This window comes from Numida meleagris, chromosome 6 (genome assembly GCF_002078875.1).
Source record: "Numida meleagris isolate 19003 breed g44 Domestic line chromosome 6, NumMel1.0, whole genome shotgun sequence".
NCBI lineage: Eukaryota > Metazoa > Chordata > Aves > Galliformes > Numididae > Numida > Numida meleagris.
In genome coordinates, this window is record NC_034414.1 from 12,562,931 (window position 1) to 12,586,564 (window position 23,634).

Genomic DNA, 23,634 nt, shown 5'->3' on the forward strand with positions numbered 1-23,634 from the left:
AGCAAAAGCTCCCTGTTCAGCCACACCGGTCTTCTTTCTCGCTGGCTCATCTTATGGCATATGGGAATAGCCTGTTCCTGCACCTTTAAGACTTCCTTCTTGAGGAGTGTCCAGCCTTCCTGGACCCTTTTGCCATTCAAGACTGACTCTCAAGGGATTCTCCCAGCCAATGTCCTGAACAGTTTAAAGTCTGCCCTGCAGAAGTCCAAGGTAAGAATTTCGCTGACCCCTGTTCTTGACTTCATCAAGGATGGAGAACTCTACCATTTCGTGGTCACTCTGCCCAGGACAGCAACTGAGCACCACATCTTCCACCAGTCCTTCTCTGTTCGTGAACAGCAGGTCTAGTGGGACACCTCCTGCAGCAATCCGAAAGATCAACGTGATGGAAAAGGTGTTACAAAAGAACTGGAAAGACCAGCACAACAGAAAGGTTTTACAAAGGAAGGGAAGTAGATCGCTCACCTGTATCAGAGCACTCTGGATTTGCAGGGAAAAGCTTTCACCAAGGAGGGACCTCCAGAAAGACATCCCTCCTCAGTGGCAGTCAGCCCTTAAACGAGGCCTAAGAGGGGTGGAGCTTCTGGTCACACAGTGAATTGCCTTCACCTGTGCTCCCAGGGCCGACTGGGTCTTTCCTCCAGGTGCTCAATCAGTGGTTCAGGCCGTGACTCAGCAGTTCCCATACACCTCCCCCAGTAACACTTAACAGCTGTGTCAGAGTACATTAGGTGAGGGCCAGAAGGTTCAATACCACTTGGGATTAAGGAGTAATACAATTCATGCATTGTGTCATTCTAACGTACAACTTAAATGAAACGTACCGCACCGGAATTCAGAGAGCTAGAAGAGAAGGACAGAGGTCAGAAGATTTAAAAGAAGATCTTCCTAACAGCCCTGTAAGTAAATACTACATACAACACTACGCTACATTATTCAAGATTCTACATGGTCACACAGATGTATGTGTGGTTTCCTCCTGCTCTTTAAACACAGCAGTATGCAGCAATACACACGCAGCAGCAAATCATCCAAAATACATGCCCACATCTCTCACATATTATGGATGAAGGTACAATGGTATTCATTAGAAATGAATGCAGTATCAGAAAGGCTCCTCCATGTTTTCCTCAATTCAGCCTTCTATATCCCTATGCTACCGCAAAGCGTACGCAGTTGATAATGGCCCAAAGATTACAAGTTTACAATCCTCAGAATTTTGCACATCCAGCAACGTTGCATAAAGCACCTCTAGTTGCTTCCTGCCTGAGACTGTGGCTCTTACTGTGCTCTGTGGTGCTGCTGAGGCTGCAGAACGTGTTATTTAGCACTTTCTTAGACAATCTACTCAGCCACATAAATATTTGGAGACAAACACTATTTGAAAAAAGCCTTTTGGTTTTAAAAACAGCTTGGTTTCACTGTTAAACAACAGGCAGACAGGCACGTTAAAATTTACTTCTTTTCACAGATTCAAATTAATCTTTCTATCAATTTTTCTCTTTTAAGATGATACCATGATTGCACTAGCATTATCTCCTTGAAGCTTCTCTTCAGTATGCAGACAAGGTTTGAACTATCCTTTCATAAATATAAGATAAAAGAGTTCATCTAGGCTATCTTAAGTCATGGTTACACTAACAATTACTTTGCAAATGAAGTCTGGATATCCATGCCGAATGCTTAATCTCATTCAGATCTGAAATAGGATCTTCTATATTAAATTCCCAATGTCTGATTTCATGTGAAAATTCACAGCAGCATGTATTCAAAACTGGTATTTACAAGCTGCCTTTGACTCCTCCCTGCCCCACAGAGAGCAAGTCAACCCCTGTCCCACAGCTACACACCTCTGCTGTCCTTCAGGACAATCATTCATGTCCTCCAACCATTCTGACAACCATTCTGGTTTCAGCAGCTGGAAACCTGGCACCACTACTGCACCTACAATGCTGTACTGTGCAGGGTTCTGGTACAATGCAGGATTAGCTGCTCTGACAAAAGTTTCAGTGGCCCTTTGATTCTCTTACACAGGAATCCAGTGCAACAAAGCTGCCCACACCCCTTAACACATCTTTCTATGACCTCCATAGAGCCTTCTACATCTTTACGTAATAAGGAATATTCCTGACCCGTTTTGGTGTTTTTGTTTCCTATTTTCATTTATAACAGCTATTAAAAACATATCACTAAAGCATAAATCTATAGGTGATGCTGAGGTCATGCCTCTTCAGGAAAAATCCAACAGAATAGGAAAAACACTCCAGGAGCTGTCAGCAATAGAAACCTCCAGATAGGTCCTCCATTTTCAGGCTTCTGCAGTCACAGGCTGCAATATGCACCTAGTTCAGAAGAGTCCACAGTCCTCAACATGCAGCAGCTCACGAGGGCTTCCGAGCAACGTATAAATAGGATTAAAACTGCAACAAGAGGCCAGCAAACCATAAATGCCACAAAAAGAGAACCACAAAAGTATCACCAGCATTCCTGCAGCAGCTATGGATATGTTCAACTTTCACGTGCTTTAAATGGGCCAAAAACTGCTGCCATTCTCAGCTATATCAGATATCCCCAAGTCCGATGACCAACAGAACCACATGTGAGAGCAACACAAAGCAAAAAGGCTCCTAATGGATTTCACACCACTAGAACCAGTGACTCATCCACCAAACAAATGGCTTCTCATGGGCCAAAATACTAACAAAAATTAAGAGGAAATAGAAAAAATCAGCCAAGAAGACAATTATGCATCATGAAAGAAAATCCCCCCAGCCAGGAGGAACTATGTTACACAACATAAATCTAAACAGATAACAGCATAAGAAAATATCATTCCATTGCTTTCAGAACCTCCTGGAAATATCAAAACACTAAGCATGCAGTGACTCCTAATAACACACTGTAATGGCAAACACTCTGCCAGGCAGGCAAAGCCATTAGGATGACTTTCTCTAAGAGAAGACAGTGGAATTGTGGCAGGCTTTAGCCCAGATGGAAAGTCTGTGTTTAAAGCACAGACTGAGAACTTCAGAAACCATTTACACCAAGATAGCATGAGAAACTTTGGGCCCAACTAGTTGCTCTCCTGCCTAGACCATCACTCTTTACTGTGCTTGAACAACTAGTCTTGAGGGAAAAGGCAAACGAAGCCAAGGAATCGATCCAGCTGAAAAATAGCCTAAAAAATGGGAGCTTGGCAACAGCAAGTAGTGCTACAGGCAATGCCCTTCTAAGTCAGTTTGATACTCTATATAGATAGGCTAGAGGTAATTCACAGTTTCACATGGCGTACTAAGTTTACCAACAGATCTACCTTTAGCAGGACTATCAACGCCATTAAAAATGTAAACTGCTTTGATTTTCATTCATTAAAAAGACAGGGAAGCTTTCCCTTTTTAGCTTCCATAATTACACCAAGTAACGTATCAAGATGGGCAACGTTTAGTTAATGCGATTATTCACATACTTAATTGCATGCCTCACTGCTTTGAAAAATTGGAAAAAAATATCTTTCAAGTATGGAATATTCCAAGATGCTTCAGATACACTCAAAGTCTTGCCTCTGGGTTTGGGCATTAGGTGGGATAAAGGCTATTTTGCTTTCAGAGAGACTGGAAACATGAAATACTGCATGAAGCTCTGACTAAACTGGAAGAAAAATGACAACATGTAATTTAGTAGATCATAAAATTGAGTACATGCTGCTGATATTAAGCAGATATACGATACTGGTTCAAAAAAGAAAAAGGGGAGGCCATCTATTACCACACCAGGTCCCTGCAATCATGAACCAAAGCTAAGGAAGCAGGGTGGGGGGCAGGGGAGGTGTTGGAGCACCTTTCCCACTTTGCACGCATCTGCAAGATGAGAAAATTCCCTTCTCATTTCTCTCCACTCATGATTAGAGTCATGACTGCCTCACCAGCTGTGCCTCTGGCTCATTTTAAATTCAAACTACGATGCATATCTCTTTTAGACTTTTAATAGCAATGCCTTAAAATGCAGATTGCTGGCTAAATTTAGTTACATGATTAAAAACAAATCTAACTCATCTCTACCCAGCAAACAGATCTGCTGCATTCAAGGTTCAATAAAGGACTTAACTCTTCATCTAAACACAAAGCCCAAACAAAAAGAAGAAAAAAAAAAATCAAAGCACGATTTAGCAATGCCTCTAAAAAAGCAGGATGCATAAAACATTAACCAGCTATGGAAAACTATCTGCAAGTGCATCATAGTATACCATAGGGTTTTTGTTCTGTACTTCTGCAAATAAATTCAGCACTGTGCTACTACAGCAGTATGAGTCATACACTTTTACTGACGTTCTATATTTATATCTCCATGCACTTCTGCACTGTTACACGCTTTCTTGCATACAGGCCTCCCTAAACTGGAATCTCCTAGCTGCTGCAGCCTGGCATCTCTTCCTCTAATGTGTCGCAGAAAACTGAATAGGTATATCTTTCTAAAGACATTCAATTATTTCTGGACACCACTTTGAAAAATATGAGGCATATGCTTTTATTCAATAACAGTGATTTGCTTGAGTCTTGTTTCCTGCTTTTTCTCTGTAAGTGGACTGCTCAGACATTTATCACCTTACAGGTATGAGCCACGTCCTATTTCACTAGACTTAACATGGTACTGTGCTACAGAAAATGTTATTCAGAGATTACAAAATGCAATATAGCCATCTTTTGTAGATCATTTTATAAGAAGCATTACCTAAAGCTCCAATCTTGCAAACAGTTATGAATCCGCCTAATTTGGAGAACCTGTATTGTCCTATTCCTCTCAATATCCCATTGCCCTCTGAGTCTATCTAAGAAAGAACAGACATCTGTCTAAAAGAGATAAACAAAGTGAAGGCAATTAAGTTCCAAGTGCTAATATTTACCTTGTCAAAAAACTCGAGGGCATGCTATGGAGAGACAGACACAGAAAGATCACCAAAAAACCCCAGAATGGCAGTCTGCAGAAACAGTAGGCTTTCTTCACATTGCTTACAAGATGCAGTCCCAAGAACAAATATTCACAAATTTTGCACAGAGATTTGAGTAGATAACAACCCTCAGACACACATGATTCTGTAGTGTTAGAAAAGTCAAAATATCTACAAAGAAGTAAGTAGCATTATGAAAACAGTGTTAAATGACCAATCCTGCATCCTCCTAAGGGGTTTTAACCTTCTCAACTGCTCCCCAAAGCAGCTGAGTTTGATATGCAATGGAATTCAACCTTAATTGTGTGTTGTTCTTAAGAAATTAAGTACAAAAAAAGAAAAACAGAACAGTATCACAAAGCCAACAATAGCACCTTCACAGTCTCCCAGGAGATCACCCCGCTAATTCAGAGTCAGAACCATTAGAACAGCAACCACTAAGACAGAGTGGGCTGCTCACCTCAAATAGTGAGCAGCTGTAACTGCAGCATTGTCACTGACAGGAGGAACAAAACAGTCTAAAAATGGATGGGAAGCAGAATTCGTGTCCTTTGAAATCAAGAGACTAACAATGAGCAAAAAGGCAATGTATTCCTTCCAGAATACTATCCCCATTTTTCCCCACACACAAGAGAAAAAGAATTGCAGAGCATAGGAAAAAAAAAAACAGGTTCTACCTTAAGTTATGTGTGGTCAAGATGCTTAACATCAAGGAGACTGCAAGGAGAGAGGGGGCAAAGTTGCAAGCAGCTGCATAATGGTGCAAGTATTTAAATACCATTTATGCCCCGAAAAATGTCCATCACCTACCAGAACTTGCTATCCAGCTAGCAATATCCTTTAACTCACACATTCTTGTTGCAGCTCAGACCTCTAACTCTATACAATTCATACATTAAGAGACTGTCCAGGAGATTTATCCAACATCTCTGAGCCACGGGACATGGAACAGAAGAGGAAGAAGTTTAGATCTGGAAGTTTAAAAGTTTTGCATTAGGGATGTTTCTACCCAAAAATACAATGAATGCAATGCAAGCCCCTCCTCATAGAGGAATCTGCCACACGCTGCAAAGGGAGTATAAGACTAGTGAGGTTTCATTTTGATGCCTACCACATTAAACACTAACTACCCATGACCTCGTCTGCATTGCTACATAATCTGTGATTGTTTGCAGTGCCAGCATATCTATGTTTAAGGATTACCACGTACATAAAGATGTAAGAACTGACAAGCTTTGCTGTCTGTTAATAAGAGAGCTGTATGTTTGAAAGCAAGAGGGGAGAAATAATATAATGTGTCTCCTTGGGAACACAAAAGGAACAACAATGAAAATGAAAAGAACAAAAAGCTCTTGGCTCTTCGTGGCCTTCTTTTCTCTGGCATTAAAAAGAATGTTGATTGAAAGAAGCAGTGCCATCACATTCATGCTTCACAGAACGCAATGAGATTGGACAGCTTTTAATGATACCACGAGTTCTCTGCTGCCCTAAAGCAGCTGCCCAGGTGGGGAAGAGTCATTGCTTTGCTTTGAAGGGAAACGTTCAAATAAATAAATAAAAATGTAAATAAAAATCAGACACTCAGAAAGCAATTTTACATGTCAAGTTTGTGTCTACACAGGATTAGCTCACTGCAGGGATTTGAATCCCAAGGGCATGGGGTGACCTGATTTGGACGAACACCGCTCCAGCACAGCTCTGGTGGATTAGAAAGTTTTTAAATAACTACCCTAGATTCTTAAGTTGGACACATCAGCAGTTTGTTACAGAATTCAACTATCAGTTTCTGCCTGTGTGTATGCCCACAGTGGTTTGGGCTCGTTTGGTTGAGTTTTTAATCTTCAGCTAAGTGAGCAAGCAAGAAGAGACAAGCACAACAGGATTTTACATCCTCCTTTGTACTGCGTGACTTGTCAAGACGATTCTTCAAAACAGATGAACAACTGGTAATCCACACTGCCACCTTTATGTCCTCCCCATAAGCTTGCCCTTCTCTTCTGGCAGCTTTTTTGTCCATTTGCTTTCAAACCAACTGCTTCAGCTTCAATCAGTCGCATCACCAGCAGGCACAAGCCTGAAAGAAAACATTTGTGTACAGGCAAATTCCTACGTAACAACCAACAGCTGTTAAAAAGGTCAAATGATGAAGGCAGAAACGTAAGATGAAAACAAAATGATTTTCAGTTTGCTTAATATTTCGGGATGCAAGAAGTAAGTGAGAAAACATATTCCTACATGTGTTTCTGTATATATTTTTTCTGTCTCTTTGTAAATGTAATTTTTTTTTTCCAAAAAAAAAAAAAAAAGAAAAAAGAAAAAGAAAAATAAGGTTTCCTATGTTCATTGCAAAAAGATCTTGGCAAAGCTGATAAAAAGCACTGACCCTGAATAGACCTGTCTTTAGCAGGTTTTGTACCATTTTTCTTATAATAAAGTGACACTGCGTACCTAATATCCCCCTCCCATGGCTTCTAGTCTGCATGAATCAGATGCTAGCACCTTCATAGAATCATCCGGGTCTTTCTCCAGCCCCCAGAACAAAGGAAACTTTTCACTATTATCATTTATTCTCAGTACATACTGTGTTCCCTATAGCGTCGGACAGACAAGCAAGTCCCAAATAAAGCAGCTGGCAATAAAATGTTCTTTTCTTCCTCCAGACAGTGCCTTTATTCTCTCAGAAGATGGAGAAATTAACAGCTGATTTACAAGGCACTTGGACTGCAAATTTGAAATCATATACGTGAATCCTAAATTTCAGAACTTAGATTTATGTGCTCAATTTTGAGAACAAAAACTTCAAGTCATTGTGAAGTAAAGTCTTCCACCTCTTTGTGAGCATCACTAATTAGTGTATAGTTTCTTGTATGAGAAAGCATCCTTTCATCAATAAATGAAAATAATAAATTTATTACACAACAGCATAGCCTACATAAGGCTGCTTGTCGTCATGACCAAGAGATGGTCACCAGGGATACGATCAAGGTTGTTGTTACATCAAAATTATCTTACAATAGAAAAACCAAATAGAACGAAAGTTTCAAAAGCCTGCCATGAAATAATGAAGTAATCTACTTGGAGAAACTGAAGCCTGAGTGATACTGGTTTATTAAAGCAATGATGATAAAAGTTTTGTGTGTAGGAAATGAAAATGTTTTCCCCACGTAGCAGCTCAAATGAGCCACTGTCTTACAGAAAATCAGTATACTGTTGCTGGTACTACTTCCTACTCCTCTCTTTTGAAAGCATTTTTGTTTGGGGATTTTCTGTATCACTGTTCTGTACTGATGCAATTGTTTCCCCATGGAGTTGTCTGTGGCACGCAATTTTAACAAGCTTCAATTCCAAATACCTTCTCAGCTGCAAAGATTCAAGTAAGGTCATGAGTGACAACGACTTCCTACAGCATTTCAAGTCTCTGCCTAGCTACTGCAAGAAGAGATGACTCGTGGCAGAAGTGCTGAACAAAACACGCATGGAAATTTCCATACAAGAAGAGCTCACACCAAAGACTGGAAGTCTGGGCTTGAAATAGGGAAAAAACGTAGACTTGACCCAAACAGGCTCTTGAATTTATCAGAACATCCCCAAATCCTCAATCTCAGCTCTTTGGGATCTACGCAGAATATACACGCTTAGTCTTTGCACTGATGTTCAAATAGGAACCACAAAAAATGGATGAAATTGCATCTGAGTTTCAACTGCCATGACACAAACTGGACCTGAAACATCTCCTTTTCCTCTTATACAAAAGTCTTCAGAAACACAAGCATGCAACAAACTTTGCAAAGTCCCCTTCAAATTTTTCCTTAGGGTAGGAACGATCTGTTTATTCTTCAGTGCCATTGAGACTGAGCATCACTCACCAACCAGAGCTTGCTGTGTGGCAGCTGGAGGCCAGCCTCTGAGCAGGCACCTTGAATGCCCACTGACAGCCTGTTCTTGAACCAGGGACGACCTCAGGTTGTTGGTTTGGCTCTCTTCAGCTTCTGGCTGCAAGTTTCTCAGAGTAGCACATTAATCTTGCAGTATCCTATTTGTGCTTATGTGCATATAATCATAGAAAACAAGTATCCAAAATATACTGCCAAATGAAAACTGATCTGGAGACCAACATAATTCAAAGTAAGCAAAACCAGTATACATCCCTACTATACAGCATGAGTTAATTGTAAGGGTTGGATTTCAGCAGTATAAGAAAAGCAATGTTTATTTTTCCATGGGTTGTATTAAAAAAAAAAAAAAACATAAAAACTGATTAATCTTTTATTAGGGAAAATAAGGCACAAAGCAGCACAGAAAATAATAGAAAGAAAGCTGACTTTGCTTAAGAAACATAAGAAATACAAGAAATGTTCATGGCTATCATGATATCTCAAAGTACCGGAAAACATCTAATTGTTCATGCTTACATCAGTACAACTTCATGCTGTAGCAGCACAAAGTCATTCCCAGCATTCATACAAGCATGGGTAATACAACAAGCCTGACTCAAATTTTTCACGTTGGGCTTATGTTAGACTATTTCACTGCTCCTCACAGCTGGTGTAATTGAAACAAGAGAAGTCACCAGTCTAGCTACCAAATGGAACGAGCAGCTATACCTGCACAGCAGATCCGCACCTGCTAAGCAGCAAAGAAGAGGAAAGAAAACATCCTACACGACCATAAGTGCGGTACTCAAAATTCATAGCTGCTAATATATCTCCTGGACTCTATTGTATCTAACCTCAAATCCATTATTTGAAAAGGACGCAAAGGTAATCATGAAAAGAACAAGCCAGATGGTTAGGGTTTCTGTTTTTTTTCATCCTTGCTTGGTTTTTGTTCTGTTTCTTAGGAAAAAAAGTCCCAGAAGACACTGCTTTTCAGGAACACTCAATTCTCACTAAGCTTTTAAAAAGCACATTATCTATGCTCAAATAATAAGATTCATTAGTGAGTATTAACCCTGCATAATTAATTACAACATACAGAAAATGTCATTTAAAAGGTTAGGAAAACAAGTATTTAGTAAGTCTTAAGATGCTTCTAAGGTTAAATGAAATCTCTAGATCAATGCACATGTGTGTACAGATTATGTACACGTAGGTGGCTCCTTCCAACAGTTGAGCTTACCAACAAAAACATTATGAATGCTCAGCTTTAAATGAAGTTACTTGAAAATACAACAGCCATCTTTCTTGCACACATGGCTCAGAGACCAACAAAACAAAAAGAAGGCAGAATAAATATACATTATGCCTGGCAAACATATGTCATGCAGATTAGTTCAGCTATTATGTAATGACTGGTTTCAGCTTTCACATTTTTATTTTATGGAAAGCGGGTGCAAAGCACTTCTACTTCAAGTATTCAAACTGTTTGAACTGAGATCATGTTATAGGCCCTTTGCATGAATGCAAAATTTCTCAAGATCAAATTCTCACCATTTGTCTGCTTCACATCAACGCTTCACTCTACTACAGGCCAAAACTTTAGACAATTCTGTCACTGCTCTGCTACACGCAACTATGTCATGCAATGTGATAACATTAAATGCTCAAAATAAAATTGTCATTCTTTTGACCAGAAAGATCAGCAGCCAAGACAAATAAGGCACAGTGTATTTCTAGTTAAATGTGATGAGGGCTGACAACATTCATTTGTCTGCATTACATAATTCACCTACCAAATTTTTCCATACAATAATTGAGGTTTCTCTGGTCTATGTTTACCAGTGACCTGAAACTGAAGAAAACATTTTGCTGTGTGAGTATATGTGTTGTATAGTTTCAAATGTATAAACAAAGTTCCTTGAAAGCCTGTACTGAATTGAAGCATTACAACCTTCAGCAACAACAATCTTTACTTCACTACATGACATGCCACTAAGATTCCGGGAGTGCCGGTATGCTCAGGTCCCTTTCTCTTGAGGTAGTTCACTGAAGTGAAGCTGCTTTTTAATTTATTTATATTAAAAAGTGAAATGACCATATGAAACTTCCTTTTCACCTCTGTGAAGAGCTTCAACTCCAGTTTGTATCAACTTAAGTATGAATGAGTTAAAATGAAAGAAAAGCAATAAAGCATCGGTCGAGCTTAAGCTGAACTAAACACATACGCACCAAGGTAAAGTCAGATTTTAGAAGCTGCACAGCTTCCTCCCCCATACATTTCCAGAAGTAGTTTGCACAGCAAGACCAGTCAGGTTACAGCCAGAACAAGACCATCTATAAAAGTAATAAGTCTGCACCTAAGTGGTCTTAACACCAAGACACAATCCTGCCAAACTAAGCTGCCCCAGCTTATTCCCCATTTTGCTTCCTTGGAGTGTAGTCACAAACACCCCTATGAAGGCTGCTTTGATACCATTCCAGATTTTCCCAACTATGGAACAGGCTTAAGTAGCAATGAGAAGCAGCAAGACTCAAAATCCAATGATAATCAACACAGTCTCCATTCTATGGACCACAATACCAGTCCGACAGGAGTGTCCTAAGTCACTCAGCTCAAAGGGGATTGTCAACGGTTTACGGGCGTTAGGCCCGATTCCGTGACAAAGGGGACGGGGGACCCAAGGGCCCACGTCCCGGGAAAAGGGGAAAGGGGAAAAGAGTAGGGAGATGGCCCTGAGAGCAAAGAACAGCGGCAACAATCTGAGGAGAAACAAAGTTGACCCGGGTTCGATTCCCGGCCAACGCACCACAAACTAATTTACTAAATAAAATATCGGAATGCAAAACAACACACTATAATACAATATAATTACAATTTAAGCTGATAAATCCAACACAGAGAGAGAGAATGTCCCGAAATCAAGGTAGGCCTTACTCTACTACCGACGATAAGACAGCTGGAGAGCGAGGTGTTGCCAAGATGAGAGACGGCGGAAAAAAGGGACGAGGTCTCGTGATCTGCAAGTTTTTATACTGCGAGCTTCTATCTTTTCCCTCCGGCTGGAAAATGGTAACAAAGGAGCAAAGTACCGTGGGGACTGTAGTAGTCCTTCTCTTCTGAGAACTAGGTATGTCCACTACATGATGTTATGATGTGGAATACCAATAACCGAAAATCACAAAACCATGACAGGGATGTAGGGAGGAATCCCCCAAACCAGTCTTCCTATCTGTGCTCGGTCCTGAGTAACAGAGCCTGATGCAGAAGTGTCACTATGGGAGACACAACACATGAAGTCTTGAAGCTGAATTAAAAGCTGGGAGGCTGGCAGGTAGAGGCTCAGGTTGTTACTGTCTCTCGTTCCACCTGCCAGAAAAACTGAACAGTGGTCTTGTGTGTTACTTACTCCACATTAGGATCTTTCTCTTGTAATATAGCAGATAAGGAACTTGGGAGCAGCTTGATGGAAATCAACAGAGCAGCGAATTTTCTCTTGCCTTTACTTCTTTTCAGCTTCATACAGGTGAACTGACAGACATTAGTATAATGTAAATGAAGCAATTTCTATGATACATGAGAAGTGGTTTAACACACACACACACAAAATAGGAATCGTTTAGCAAAATAGCAAGTGGCTCAGACAGTGGCAATAACTTCAGCTACAAACACATGGAAGAACCAGAAAGACAGGGACATTTACAGCCAAATTCTTTCTCTTCCAAGGGGAATTTAATATCATCTTTGTACCCTAATTACACAATAGCTGTAAGATGGGAGGTGTTCCCAAGACAATTATCATCATCGCAATTTCAACAGTTTAATTTGCATTAAGGGAAAAAGAATAAGATAAAGTAGAAAACCCAAGAAATTGCTTGGAACCAAGAAGCTCCTCTTCTGGGCCCTCCAAAGCCTACAACCTCTTCTTGACATTGACTCAGGATATAGAAAACACAAGGAACACCATGTTTACCATTCCTTATAGACACTTGGCTCATTAAGGTATTATTTCTTGAGACAAAAGGAAGCCACAGCTACTGAGAACCCAAGTAAAATCTTTCAGCAGACATGGTGCCCAGATATGGCCCAGATATCACAACCAGGAAGAGATTTTGTCTTGTTTTCAAATTGAAATGGTAGGGAATACAGATATCCAAAGCCACTATCGCACACATCATTGGCATTGTGGGTGAACAGCTGAGTCTGTCTTCAAAGAGCGACCAGGGGGTTCCCTTTTCACTTCTGCAACATTTCATAAATTCGACTTAATTTACAGTTCTCTGCTTCGTACAGTGTCTGTGCTGTCAGCAAGATCCCATTAGAACCTTCTTCCTCATAACCTTCCACACACTTGCTAATGTATCTGACCTTGTTTATTATGTTTGCAAAATATATGGCTGGCCATAAACTGCAGCAATCCAACAACAGAGAGCAAAGAAAACAAACAGAAAGGGGAAAAAACCTTATCTCACACACTAATGAGCTGAACAACATCTATACCACATCCACATTTTACAGGTTCATTTTTCTGAAGGCTTTTTAAGATCAAAGTTCCTCCAGGCTAGGGCAGACATTCACATTACTAGGTCCACAACAATCACCATTTCCAACAGCAAAAAAGAGGAGAGGAAAAAAAATAGGAGGAAAATTGAATACAACGGAGCCCTTCTTCCCACACAGAATCACTGTTAAAAAAGCCCTCAAGTGTTCTGCTGAACAGTGACTGAGTCACTCTCTAAGTTCATCCAGTCACAGAACTTTTAACAAAATGCACCTGGACAGGAGTAAGCAAGCATGAGGAAGTCATGGCCAAGAAAACCTGACTAGAAAATCTCCACTTGTTGCATCTTCCCTTTCAAGTGTGAGAAAGGAATTCTGTAGGTTGCCATACACAGAAATGAGCAAAAAAGATCAGTTATTTCCTCCAGTTTTACAATTCTAGCTTAAAAAAAAAAGTAAACACCCTTTGGCATTTATCATGAGGTAAATTTAACAAAAATCCATTTAAATCCTACTCTCCATAAGCCAACTAAATCTCCATTTGCCAATATACTCACAGGATAGTTTATAAGGGAAAACACAAATGAGTATTATGATAAGTTTCCTTGCCCTTAGTGTCAATCACTAATATTTCTATCTCACAATGAATAATTTCAATCAAAATAATCACAGGTTTAGTTTCTGACATAATCTGAGACAGTCAGCAGAGCTATATCACAGGCAGATTATGCCTAACCAATCTAGTGGCCTACGACGGAGTCAGTGCACAAAGGAAGGGCAACTGACGTTGTCTACCTGGTCTTATTCAAGGTCTTTGATATTGCCTTGCACCACATCCTTCTCTCTAAATTGCAGAGATAGGGATATGAAGAACAGATGATTCAATGCATAAAGAATTGGTTGAACGGTCACAGCCAGAGGGTTGTCAGTCAGCAGCTCTATGTCCAGGTAGAAGCCGGTCACGAGAGGCATGTCCTCCAGGGGTCTCTCTTGGTACCAGTGCTCTTCCACATCTTTATCAATGACGTAGTGGGATTGAGCGTACCCTCAGCAAGTTTGCTAATGACACCAAGCTGAGTGGTGCAGCTGACACACTGGAAGGAAGGCTTGAGAACTGGGCACACAGGAACCTAATGGGGTTCAACAAGGCCAAGTGTAAGGTGTTGTACTTGGGTCACACAAGAAAAATGTGGAGCTGTTGGGTCCAGAGGAGCACCACAAAGATGCTTATAGTGTTGGAGCACCTCTCCTTCAGCTGAGGGAGCTGGGCTTGTTCAGCTTAGAGAAGAAAAGGGGATCTAGGGAGATCTCACTTCTGCCTTCCACTGCTTAAAAGGAACTTAAAAACAAGAGGGATACCAACTTTTTACACAGTCTGATAATGACAGAACAAGGAAAAATGTGTTTAAACTAAAAGATGGGAGATTTAGATTAGCTATTAGGAAAAAATTCTTTTACTCAGAGGGCGGTGAGGCACTGGCACAGGCTGCCTGGAGAAGGTGTGGATGCCCTATAAGTAGAGGCGCTCAAGGCCAGGTTGGATGGGGCCCTGGGCAGCCTGAGCTGGTGAGTAGCAACCCCCATGCCCGGGGGTTGGAACACACTGATCTTTAAGGTCCCTTACAATCCAAGACCGTTTATGATTCTATGGCATGCATAACTACTTAATGCACCAACTGAAAATTACTAAGAACAAGGAGGAGCAGAAGAGGGACAATTACCAAAGAAATATTACAAATTACTCAAAAGATTGTTAAGTATCTATGAAGAAAACAGTATATATGAAAAACCGAACACTTGATAGTATACGATTTCATTAACTACTTTCAATTCACATTGAACCAAGTCTGCTCCTTGATATCTAATTCATAGAAAGAATTTCTTCAGATGTTTTACCAAAGTCATGTAGAAGTCAGGAAGTAGCACAAATAGGTGTAGTAATACACAAATACACACACAGACTCGCTCTAGCTGTAAGTTTAAAAATAAAGCCAAGGAACAATGGCAGTCCATGGAGTCAAAGAAAATGCCAATCCTTTCTACCTATTTACAGGTATCTAGAATTCAAATCCATGCAAATTTGAAAATAAAATCCAGAATACTTTAATGTTCAGCGTGCTAGAAATTCATTAACTTGGTAACAACAGCTTCATATTGCAAAGCAAGAAAAAATGATTGGCTGTATAAGCCAGGCTCAACCTAAAGGTTCTGTTTATTTAGTTTTTGTTAAAGAACAGAAAAAATATATGCAAGATGCATGTTTGTGTTGTTAGACAGAACTAAACAAGAGGGACAGACACAGAGTGGGATGTAATAGAAGGCTCCTGTTGTGCTGCTGAGCCAAAGCTGTTGGAAACAAGATTTCCCGTGCCTCGGGAGTGCAAACACTGATGATCCAAGTTTTATTGTCATCTATTTGCTGCCAGCAGAGCTTCCCCAAGATTCACCAGCAAAATGGCAGTTACAAGAACAACCTTCTACAGTGGCCCTAGCAAGACGCAACCCCCTGCTACCCGCTCCCCAAAGACAAAGACTTTTGGCTGCTTAAGTCTTACATGCGGAAGCCTTCCGCATATAAACAGTCTACAAAATTCATTTCCTCGCTGCTTGATGAAAGAATTCCCATCAAAACCCCAGGAATAGACAACAGCGTGATAAACTCCTTACGTATCTGATGAACGTGGCTCTTCAGGTCACTGGGTCAGGTCTTCTGGGGTTTTTGTTTGCTTTTTCTTCCCCAGGAAGGACTGGCTGAACCTGTACACTCAAAAGCCTCCCAAAATTCACAGCATTGGGGCTGCAGAGATACAGACTGGCCCATGGCTGAACAAGCAGTAAGAAAAGTGATTTCAGGAACAGAAAAACAGAACTTCCCATAAATCATTGATGCTTTCTGATGTCATTCAGTTTTCCCAATCACCTCTAGAAGATTGATGCCAATAACTGTCCTCTACTCATGAAAACCAAGTTGTTCCTGGAAGCAAGGCAAAAGATAATCAAATTGCAACAACAAAAAACAATCTTTCGGCAGCAGAATTCAGGATTACCAAAAGAGATGGCTGAAGACCACTTGGGAAATCTGGACGTTTGCCTCCACAGTTTTCAAAATGGCAGGATTAACCCTACAGAGGAGCTCTTTCTGCTGAGGATAACCCCTCCTAAAACATGATGGAAAAGGTACTACAGGGCTGCCCAAAAAGCTTTGAGAAAATAAAAGAAGTTTGTGTCAATTCATTAGCTTTACTGCATCTTTCTCAAAGCTTTTGCATTAACGGGATGATTTGTGATTGGGAAGGAACCATCCATTAAAACTTAAATTACTTTAAAAAAAAAAAAACAAACCTCTATTGGTGTGGTCACAGAAAACAAATGGTAAATTGCCACAAGTGTTCAGAGTACTATAATTCATGCCCACATTTTGCAGAGTTTAGTTACATGTGTTTACTGAAAAAGATAAAATGAACCCAATTCAGAAGGTGAATTCAGCACACAAAAAATTGAAGTATATTAAACATCTTGTGGAATCAGTGTTTGTCAGTACATCTCTTTACGCATGTAAACCTTACGTGTCTGTACAATGCTGAGTAGACGTTTGTTTTTACGTATTTGCATTCCCAGACATTCCAGTTTTCAGAGCACCCAGAAGGTGCAGCCCCAACACCAATCTGACCCCAGGCCCCCCAAGAGCTGGTACCTTTTCTAGCTCTCAGCTGGCTGCCAGTCCAGCACAGACTTCCTGAGTTACAGCCTACGTGCTTCCCATCAACCTTTGCTTCAGTAGCTTATACAAACTTGCCTTAAAAACAATAATCACCTAAGCTGAAACAGCAGTGAAAAATTTGCAATGGAGCAAGGCGACAGCTTTGAAGACAACGCAGGAAATAAGGCAATTCCCATATGCACTTTGAACCTTTAATCTTGTTACTGCACACTCTAAGTTACCCACAGAACCCATATTAATTTTCTGCAAAGCTTTAATCTCTGAATTTTGGTCCCCAAGCTGGTGCGTTTCTTTCACTCCTCTCTTCATGTTGTAACCTATGTTAACAAATATGGGACTTTCAGGGTATGCCCTCAAGTTTGAAAACTTGCCAGCCAAATACAGATGCACCCAAAGATACATACATTTTGTACACTTAATGTAACCAGAAATTCCATTGTCAGTTAGAGCATGAGATTGATGCATAAGGAAGTCACCTTGAAGATGCACACAAAATCCTTTCTGCTTTCTCCCAGGTAGCACATAATCACAAACCCTCCTACCATTTGAAGCAAATGGAAAAAAAATCCCACTGCAGCATCAGAGCCGTGGAATCATTAAGGTTGGAAAAGACTACTAAGATCATCTAGTCCAGCAGTCATCCCAGCACCACCATGCCCACTAACCATGTCCCTAAACAAAGCATCAGAGGGAGACCCAAAGATTGCAGAGCATTCCTTATGCCTTTTCTCCTTTCCCTGTGTGCCTTATCCTACAAAAAGGAAGGAACCTGTCAGATTGTTCCAGGGGTAAAAAGATAGCTAACATTAACATTCAAGGCCTCTTTGAGTCACAAACAGATAGATGTTTTTCTTCTCAAAACTGAAAATCCACCAATTTTCACCTTTGTAAAGCAGTCCTCAACTAACATTTATGCATGAATATATACAAAAAGCAAATTAGTATATGAAAGTGCACGTGTGCATAAAATTAACACACAACATTCTTACATTGCTCAGAAAATCAACAGCTTGCCCCACCAGATTATGCCCCATGACATCCTATGGACCAAATTCACACAGCAGGAAACAGCACGAATTCTGTTCTCCCACCTAAGCAAGCCAAATTCAGCATATTTACACACAGGTCATCAAATGTATACACTTTGGCATTCCATTTCTTCAGTCCTGGAAGAAAATACCTAACCTTACTGTGTGTGGTGCTGCATTGGTAAAAGCAATCACTCCAGGAACAAGATGACCCTTAGAAGCAGCACTGCTGCATTATCACTAACCACTAAGACAAAGACCAATACCGCCCCTTAGGTAAGGCCACTTTCTAAAAGATCTTAACAAGCAGAAGGAAAATAAGCGTGGGTTTTTGTTGTTGTTTTTCATAGAGGTAATAGCAATACGGGCATTTTGACTTAGTTTTAAACAAACCCAGGCTCCAGAACACCAGAACTCAATAAACTCAGATGACTGCAACAAGATCTCTAAACTATTCACTGTTCAAAATGTCATTTCCCAACTGCAGTTCCTTTTGGCAGAACACTCTATAGCAGCTAAAAGGACAAAAGAGTCCTCATAAAACAGATGCCTTATTGGTATAGCAGATAAGGCGCAAAAAAAAAAAAAAAAAAAAAAATCAGGATTTGCACTCAGGGAGCTGCTGAAAATTTCAAGGCTAAGAAGAATGCTTTCCAGTAGCAGGAAGGCTGCAGAGCCTTGATTCAAAAAGAAATGTGGAAAGGCCCTCTAGTGGGCTGACACCACACAGTTTGGTACCAGAGAGCAGTGTTCATACACCTCACCTTGCTGCAGCTCCACTGCATCCACTGCACCACTTACAAAAGGCTGGAGAGCTTCACTTACTGACTGGCATGAGAAAAAGAAGGCGCAAGTGCAATTAGAGCAGGAAGCCCTCACTTCTAGCCCCTGATTAGAAATACTCTGTTGGTCTGTTCTCAGCCTTTGGATGCATCTCCATTTGCTTCAGAAAAACGGAAGATGAGCTCGTTTTACCACGCAGGTCACTAGCCCATCAGACCACGCCAGTGCTTTTATGCGGACTAAAGGATGCCAGGCCAAGGTTGGTCCGCAGGAGCACAAACTCACGCAGTTTTGGACAGGAAGCAGGTAGATCATTTTAACTGCATTCTTAAGGTAACTCCTTCAGGGAGAAAGAGTTGGGAATTCTTTATGTGAGCTCCAGTAGACCACCATTCCATGTGCTGGCACATGAAAAATAACCTAGGGAACGTATTCAGAATACTTGATAATAAAAGAGGGCAGCTTAAGAAGGCCTATTTATGAGGTCTCAAAGTGAAAAAGGAAATAACTTGTTTTGAAACAAATTGATGATTCACCTTTAAGTCTTTAAAAGCCTTCTCTTGCTATATTTAGGTTTGCCTCCAACTCAGATCAGTTCTCTGTCTTTCCAAATTCCCTAATTTATACCTTCAGCATTACAGGCTACAAATTAACTCTCTTTTAAATAACTTACGTGATAGCTTCTCTTTCAGCTGCGACATTCAAAGTTTCTGTCAAGTGGAGAAGGACCACAAATGAAAGCAGACATTGCTAAGCAGACATTCAAAGAGACAATCATTCTTCAAAACAGCACCGAATACATGGCAGTGGTTTTCCTTGCGCTATGAAGCAGTGCATTGGAAAGGAAACAAACCATTTTACAGAATAGTCACCCATAAAGAAAAATACTTGCACTTGGAGTCCAAGGCCAGAAGAATGCATCTGGTCTGTCCTCACCTAAGAAGCAGTAACAGTTACCGCCATAATGGAAATGCACGCCTTGAAAATCACTTGATAAAATCTTTCAAGCAGCAAATATAATGAATGAACTAAAGACACAAGCAAGCTCACGTCTTATCATCAGAGACCTCACCAAAAAGCAAGCAGAGTCTCTTAATCTTCTCGGACCAACCATCACTGACCAAGAGCATCACACACAGCAGTACAATAGCAACTTATTTTGAAGGTGTACTGGTGGTTCTGTATAGGTCTGGTTGTATACATCCTTGGGAACCAGTAAGAAGCAGGAGAAACCTGGAAGGATTTTGAGTTATTTTAAAGTTAGACCGTGTACAACAGAAAGAGCCCAAAAGAGACCTTTATGATTAAAAAGAATTGGATCCAAATAGGATCAGTTAAGGGCAATGATGAACAACACAACAACTATGAAAACGCTGCTTAAATTCCTGAGTCAAGCAATTCCTATCTCAGGAATTAATTTCTTGAAACTGAACTACTTTATGAGAGATATAACAGAAGAGGGAGTTAACCCAACTCTAAGGAGAAATGACTGGACACAGGATATTCAACACAGTTGCTGAATGAGATAGAATATAACATATGAAAATAGATACAGGCATTTAAGTGATTTCAGGAGCAGTTGAAATCATTTATAAGGACAAAGCAGGGAACAAATAGGAAAAAAAGTTTTTAAAAAAAAAAAGCTTTTTTGTGAGTTCTAAGTTACAATGAAAAAATTTGGCAATAGCGTGAAAGAAAAACAAAGCAAGTCTTTTAAAACAGGATGGTCTACATAATAGGGAAAGCTTAATATTAAAGAAGAAAACGTTTAGGAAACATTCCTTCTTGTCTGATAGGAAAGCTGGTAACTTGCTTAGACTCACTTTAAAAGTATTAACCTACAGCACCCGTTACAATGCCCGCTGTTCCTCCAGATGGTTGCTTTTCCCATCAACACAGAACTATTTCAGGGTTCCATGGTTCTGCAGGTGAGCACTGCTCATCTGGCAGATAAAGATCCAAGTGTCATTTTGAAATGGCAATATTTGTGAATTTACAGAAGAACATTTAAATATTAAAAGCAATATTTTAAGAAGTATTTTGAATGGTATTTCATCTTTATTTCAACCTTTAATTTCTACTTCTGTGATGTTTCATAATTTGCATAATACATTGCAGTAGTGAAAGTAATATGTACTCTAAAACAGTAAGTACACTTACAACGGGGGGGAGCATGAGCAGAAAGTTTTGTTGCTTTTTTTCTTACTGATAGGGATTTGTGATCAAAATCATTTGGAAATCACTGGTTTACACAACTTCAGCAGCAGAAAACTGGAGCAGCATTTCCTTTCTTGCTAGGATGCAGTAAAAACAATGGAGGTAGAATTACACGCAGGGAGAAGTATTTGATTGGGCTGCATTTTCAGTTACTTAGAGAACTGCAAGTTTATCTATAAGCAATTAGTGATTTTTCAGCAAGTTAAGTGCTTAGCTCACATTATGCCTGGCAGTCGAGCAACCTTTGGAAGTCCCATAAGGTTCTCATTTGTATCTGGACGCTGCCAAAGGCCATTCAAAATCTTATCCCAAATAATTTAAGATTCAGGTCCACTGACTTCCAAAAAGATTTAAAATTCTAAATACAGCAGTAACTTATGGCACTACACCACTCGGCCAGTTCTGATGCAGATGTCAAGTCAGCCCATTTAAATTCCTTTCAAACATCTACCAAAATAAAAAGCACTGCTGCTAGTCAGTCAGCATAATTCCACCCGCCCCATCTTAAAAATTGCCCTCTAAAATATTCGATTCATTTATGTAATGACTACTGATAAATAAGTGAAACACTGAAGTTTCTAAAACCTTGGGAAGTTTTACTTAGTGGATATACATTATTAAGAATTAATGAAACCAGGCAAACAATATTGACCTCCTGTTTGAAAAATAGGCTGTCCTAATGTCTTTTCTTCCCCTATTTCTATTCCAGTGCGAGTTACACTAAGCACTTTTATCAAGAATCGTACATTTTGAGAGAAATTCCTTTACTCCACCTGCAATATCTCCAAGCAGAACACTGCACTGACTCCAGTTCTGAAATCTTCAGTGTAGCATCCTCAAAAAAAATCAGCGTTCAGAGCTTTCAAATAGCTAAGAGGGCAGCCAGAGTAACGCAGGTTTTAACATGACATTCCTCTCACATACTTTGATGTCAAACAATGAACGCCATGAAACAGAGTGATTAACCAATTTGTTTTTCCAGTCATGCATCGCATCTCTTCAAGTCCTACCACCGAGAGTTCACAGTACACTGTAATTAAAACAGGCACTTCTCTCACAGAGCAAGGACATGACTGTGTGACCGTTTCATTATTTACAGTGCCAATTTAATAGCACACTTCAGCACACAGTGACGTTTGAGCACTCAGTGACCAAGGGGGCTAAGCACTCCTTGAACCGGTATCCATAACTACAGAATCCAGTAATAACAACAGATCTGTGGCCCCTCTGCAGACTTTTAATGAACAGGTTGTATGCTGACAGACCAACAGACTCTTCCATCTCCAATATGACCCCAGGAAAAATGTTTTTCTCTGCTCTTCATTTCCTTACCTGGCAGTCTGCGCAAGCTAAAACAAATGCGTGTAACCCCTGCAAATATAACTCTGACTGTTCTTTTTGTTTTATAAAATAATTTGATCCTCTTGATCATTTTAACTCTCATGTCATACCTCAGCATAGAGTAAATTGCACACACTGTTCACATACAGAAACAGCAAAATACTTTCAGATGCCTTACCTTTCTCTTCTACCTTTGTATTTCACAACAGAGCAGCAATGCAAATGCATTTAAATGACTTCCATTGGATCAACCATCATTTTACACAAGGATGTCACTAGCGCACAGCCTTCCTTACCTATTCCTAGGAAAGAATCTGATCCTATAGTCTTCTGCATGTGGCAATCTTTCACACTTCCTTTCCCAGGAAGTACAGTTGAACAGGTTCAACAAAATCATTTTACCTTATGATAATACTCTTCAAACTAATGAGGTCTCTTCTTACTTATATCTTCTAAACACTTTCCAAGTTTGACCATAGAAGCAAGGCACTCTAAACCAGCTTAGTTTGTTTCTCTTCTGAACACACGATTTTATTTGTTCTTAAGAAGAGCAAGAGAGCAGTACTGGAAGCTGTGTTCAGTCTTGAAGAACAAAAAAATTAGCACAGCTGTGCAAAGGAAGGCTCCGGTGGATCTTCAGATCCTCAGCTAAGAATCAAGTAACCAGGGAATGGTTCATACCTATGACCCTCTTCACGTCTTTCAGGCAGACGCTTGCTCAGGATTATCTTCTCCCTCTCCCTAATTCCTGCGTTCAGTTAGTATTAGTAAGATTGCAGTCTGCAAGCAGTGTAGACTATTTACAGATCTGCTGCCACATCTAGCTGCTTTTTACACATCCTACCTGTCTGTGCCACCAAGTGAGTCCAACCACTCCAAACCGCTCCAATCTTTTCATGTGAGAAAAACTGAGCGTCTATCTTCTTGGGCTCAACAAGAAATACCTCTTCGCTCACCAGCTGCCCGTGTTTGTTGCTACCCCAGACATAGAGGTGTCCTTCATCTGCAATTGATAAAGAAGTAAAATGAGCTGAAAGTGACACACATAAAACAGCACCAGGTATATTATTCATCTTAATTCAGTGATTTTGAGCAAAGGACAGTGTCTTTACTGCATGCATACACATTGTAATCAGAATATGAGAAATATTTGCCAGGGCCTTAACAACAAAATAGCTGTCTTCTGAGAGCTACACTGACTTCTTGAGACTGGAGTTTTGGGG

General features: G+C 40.2%; 1 protein-coding gene across 6 annotated transcripts in view; it reads right to left on the reverse strand.

Moving 5' to 3' along the window:
- SERGEF (secretion regulating guanine nucleotide exchange factor) overlaps positions 1-23,634 on the reverse strand; it is a 139,017-nt gene that overhangs the window by 107,774 nt on the left and 7,609 nt on the right. For all 6 annotated transcript variants that reach the window (XR_002440922.1, XM_021403893.1, XM_021403892.1 and 3 more), the window contains exon 8: positions 23,256-23,414. Coding sequence is in view for 5 of the 6 variants with exons in the window: in XM_021403893.1 (XP_021259568.1) it covers positions 23,256-23,414 (159 nt within the window). In the remaining variant the exon portion in view is untranslated. The remainder of the gene's footprint in view (positions 1-23,255; positions 23,415-23,634) is intronic.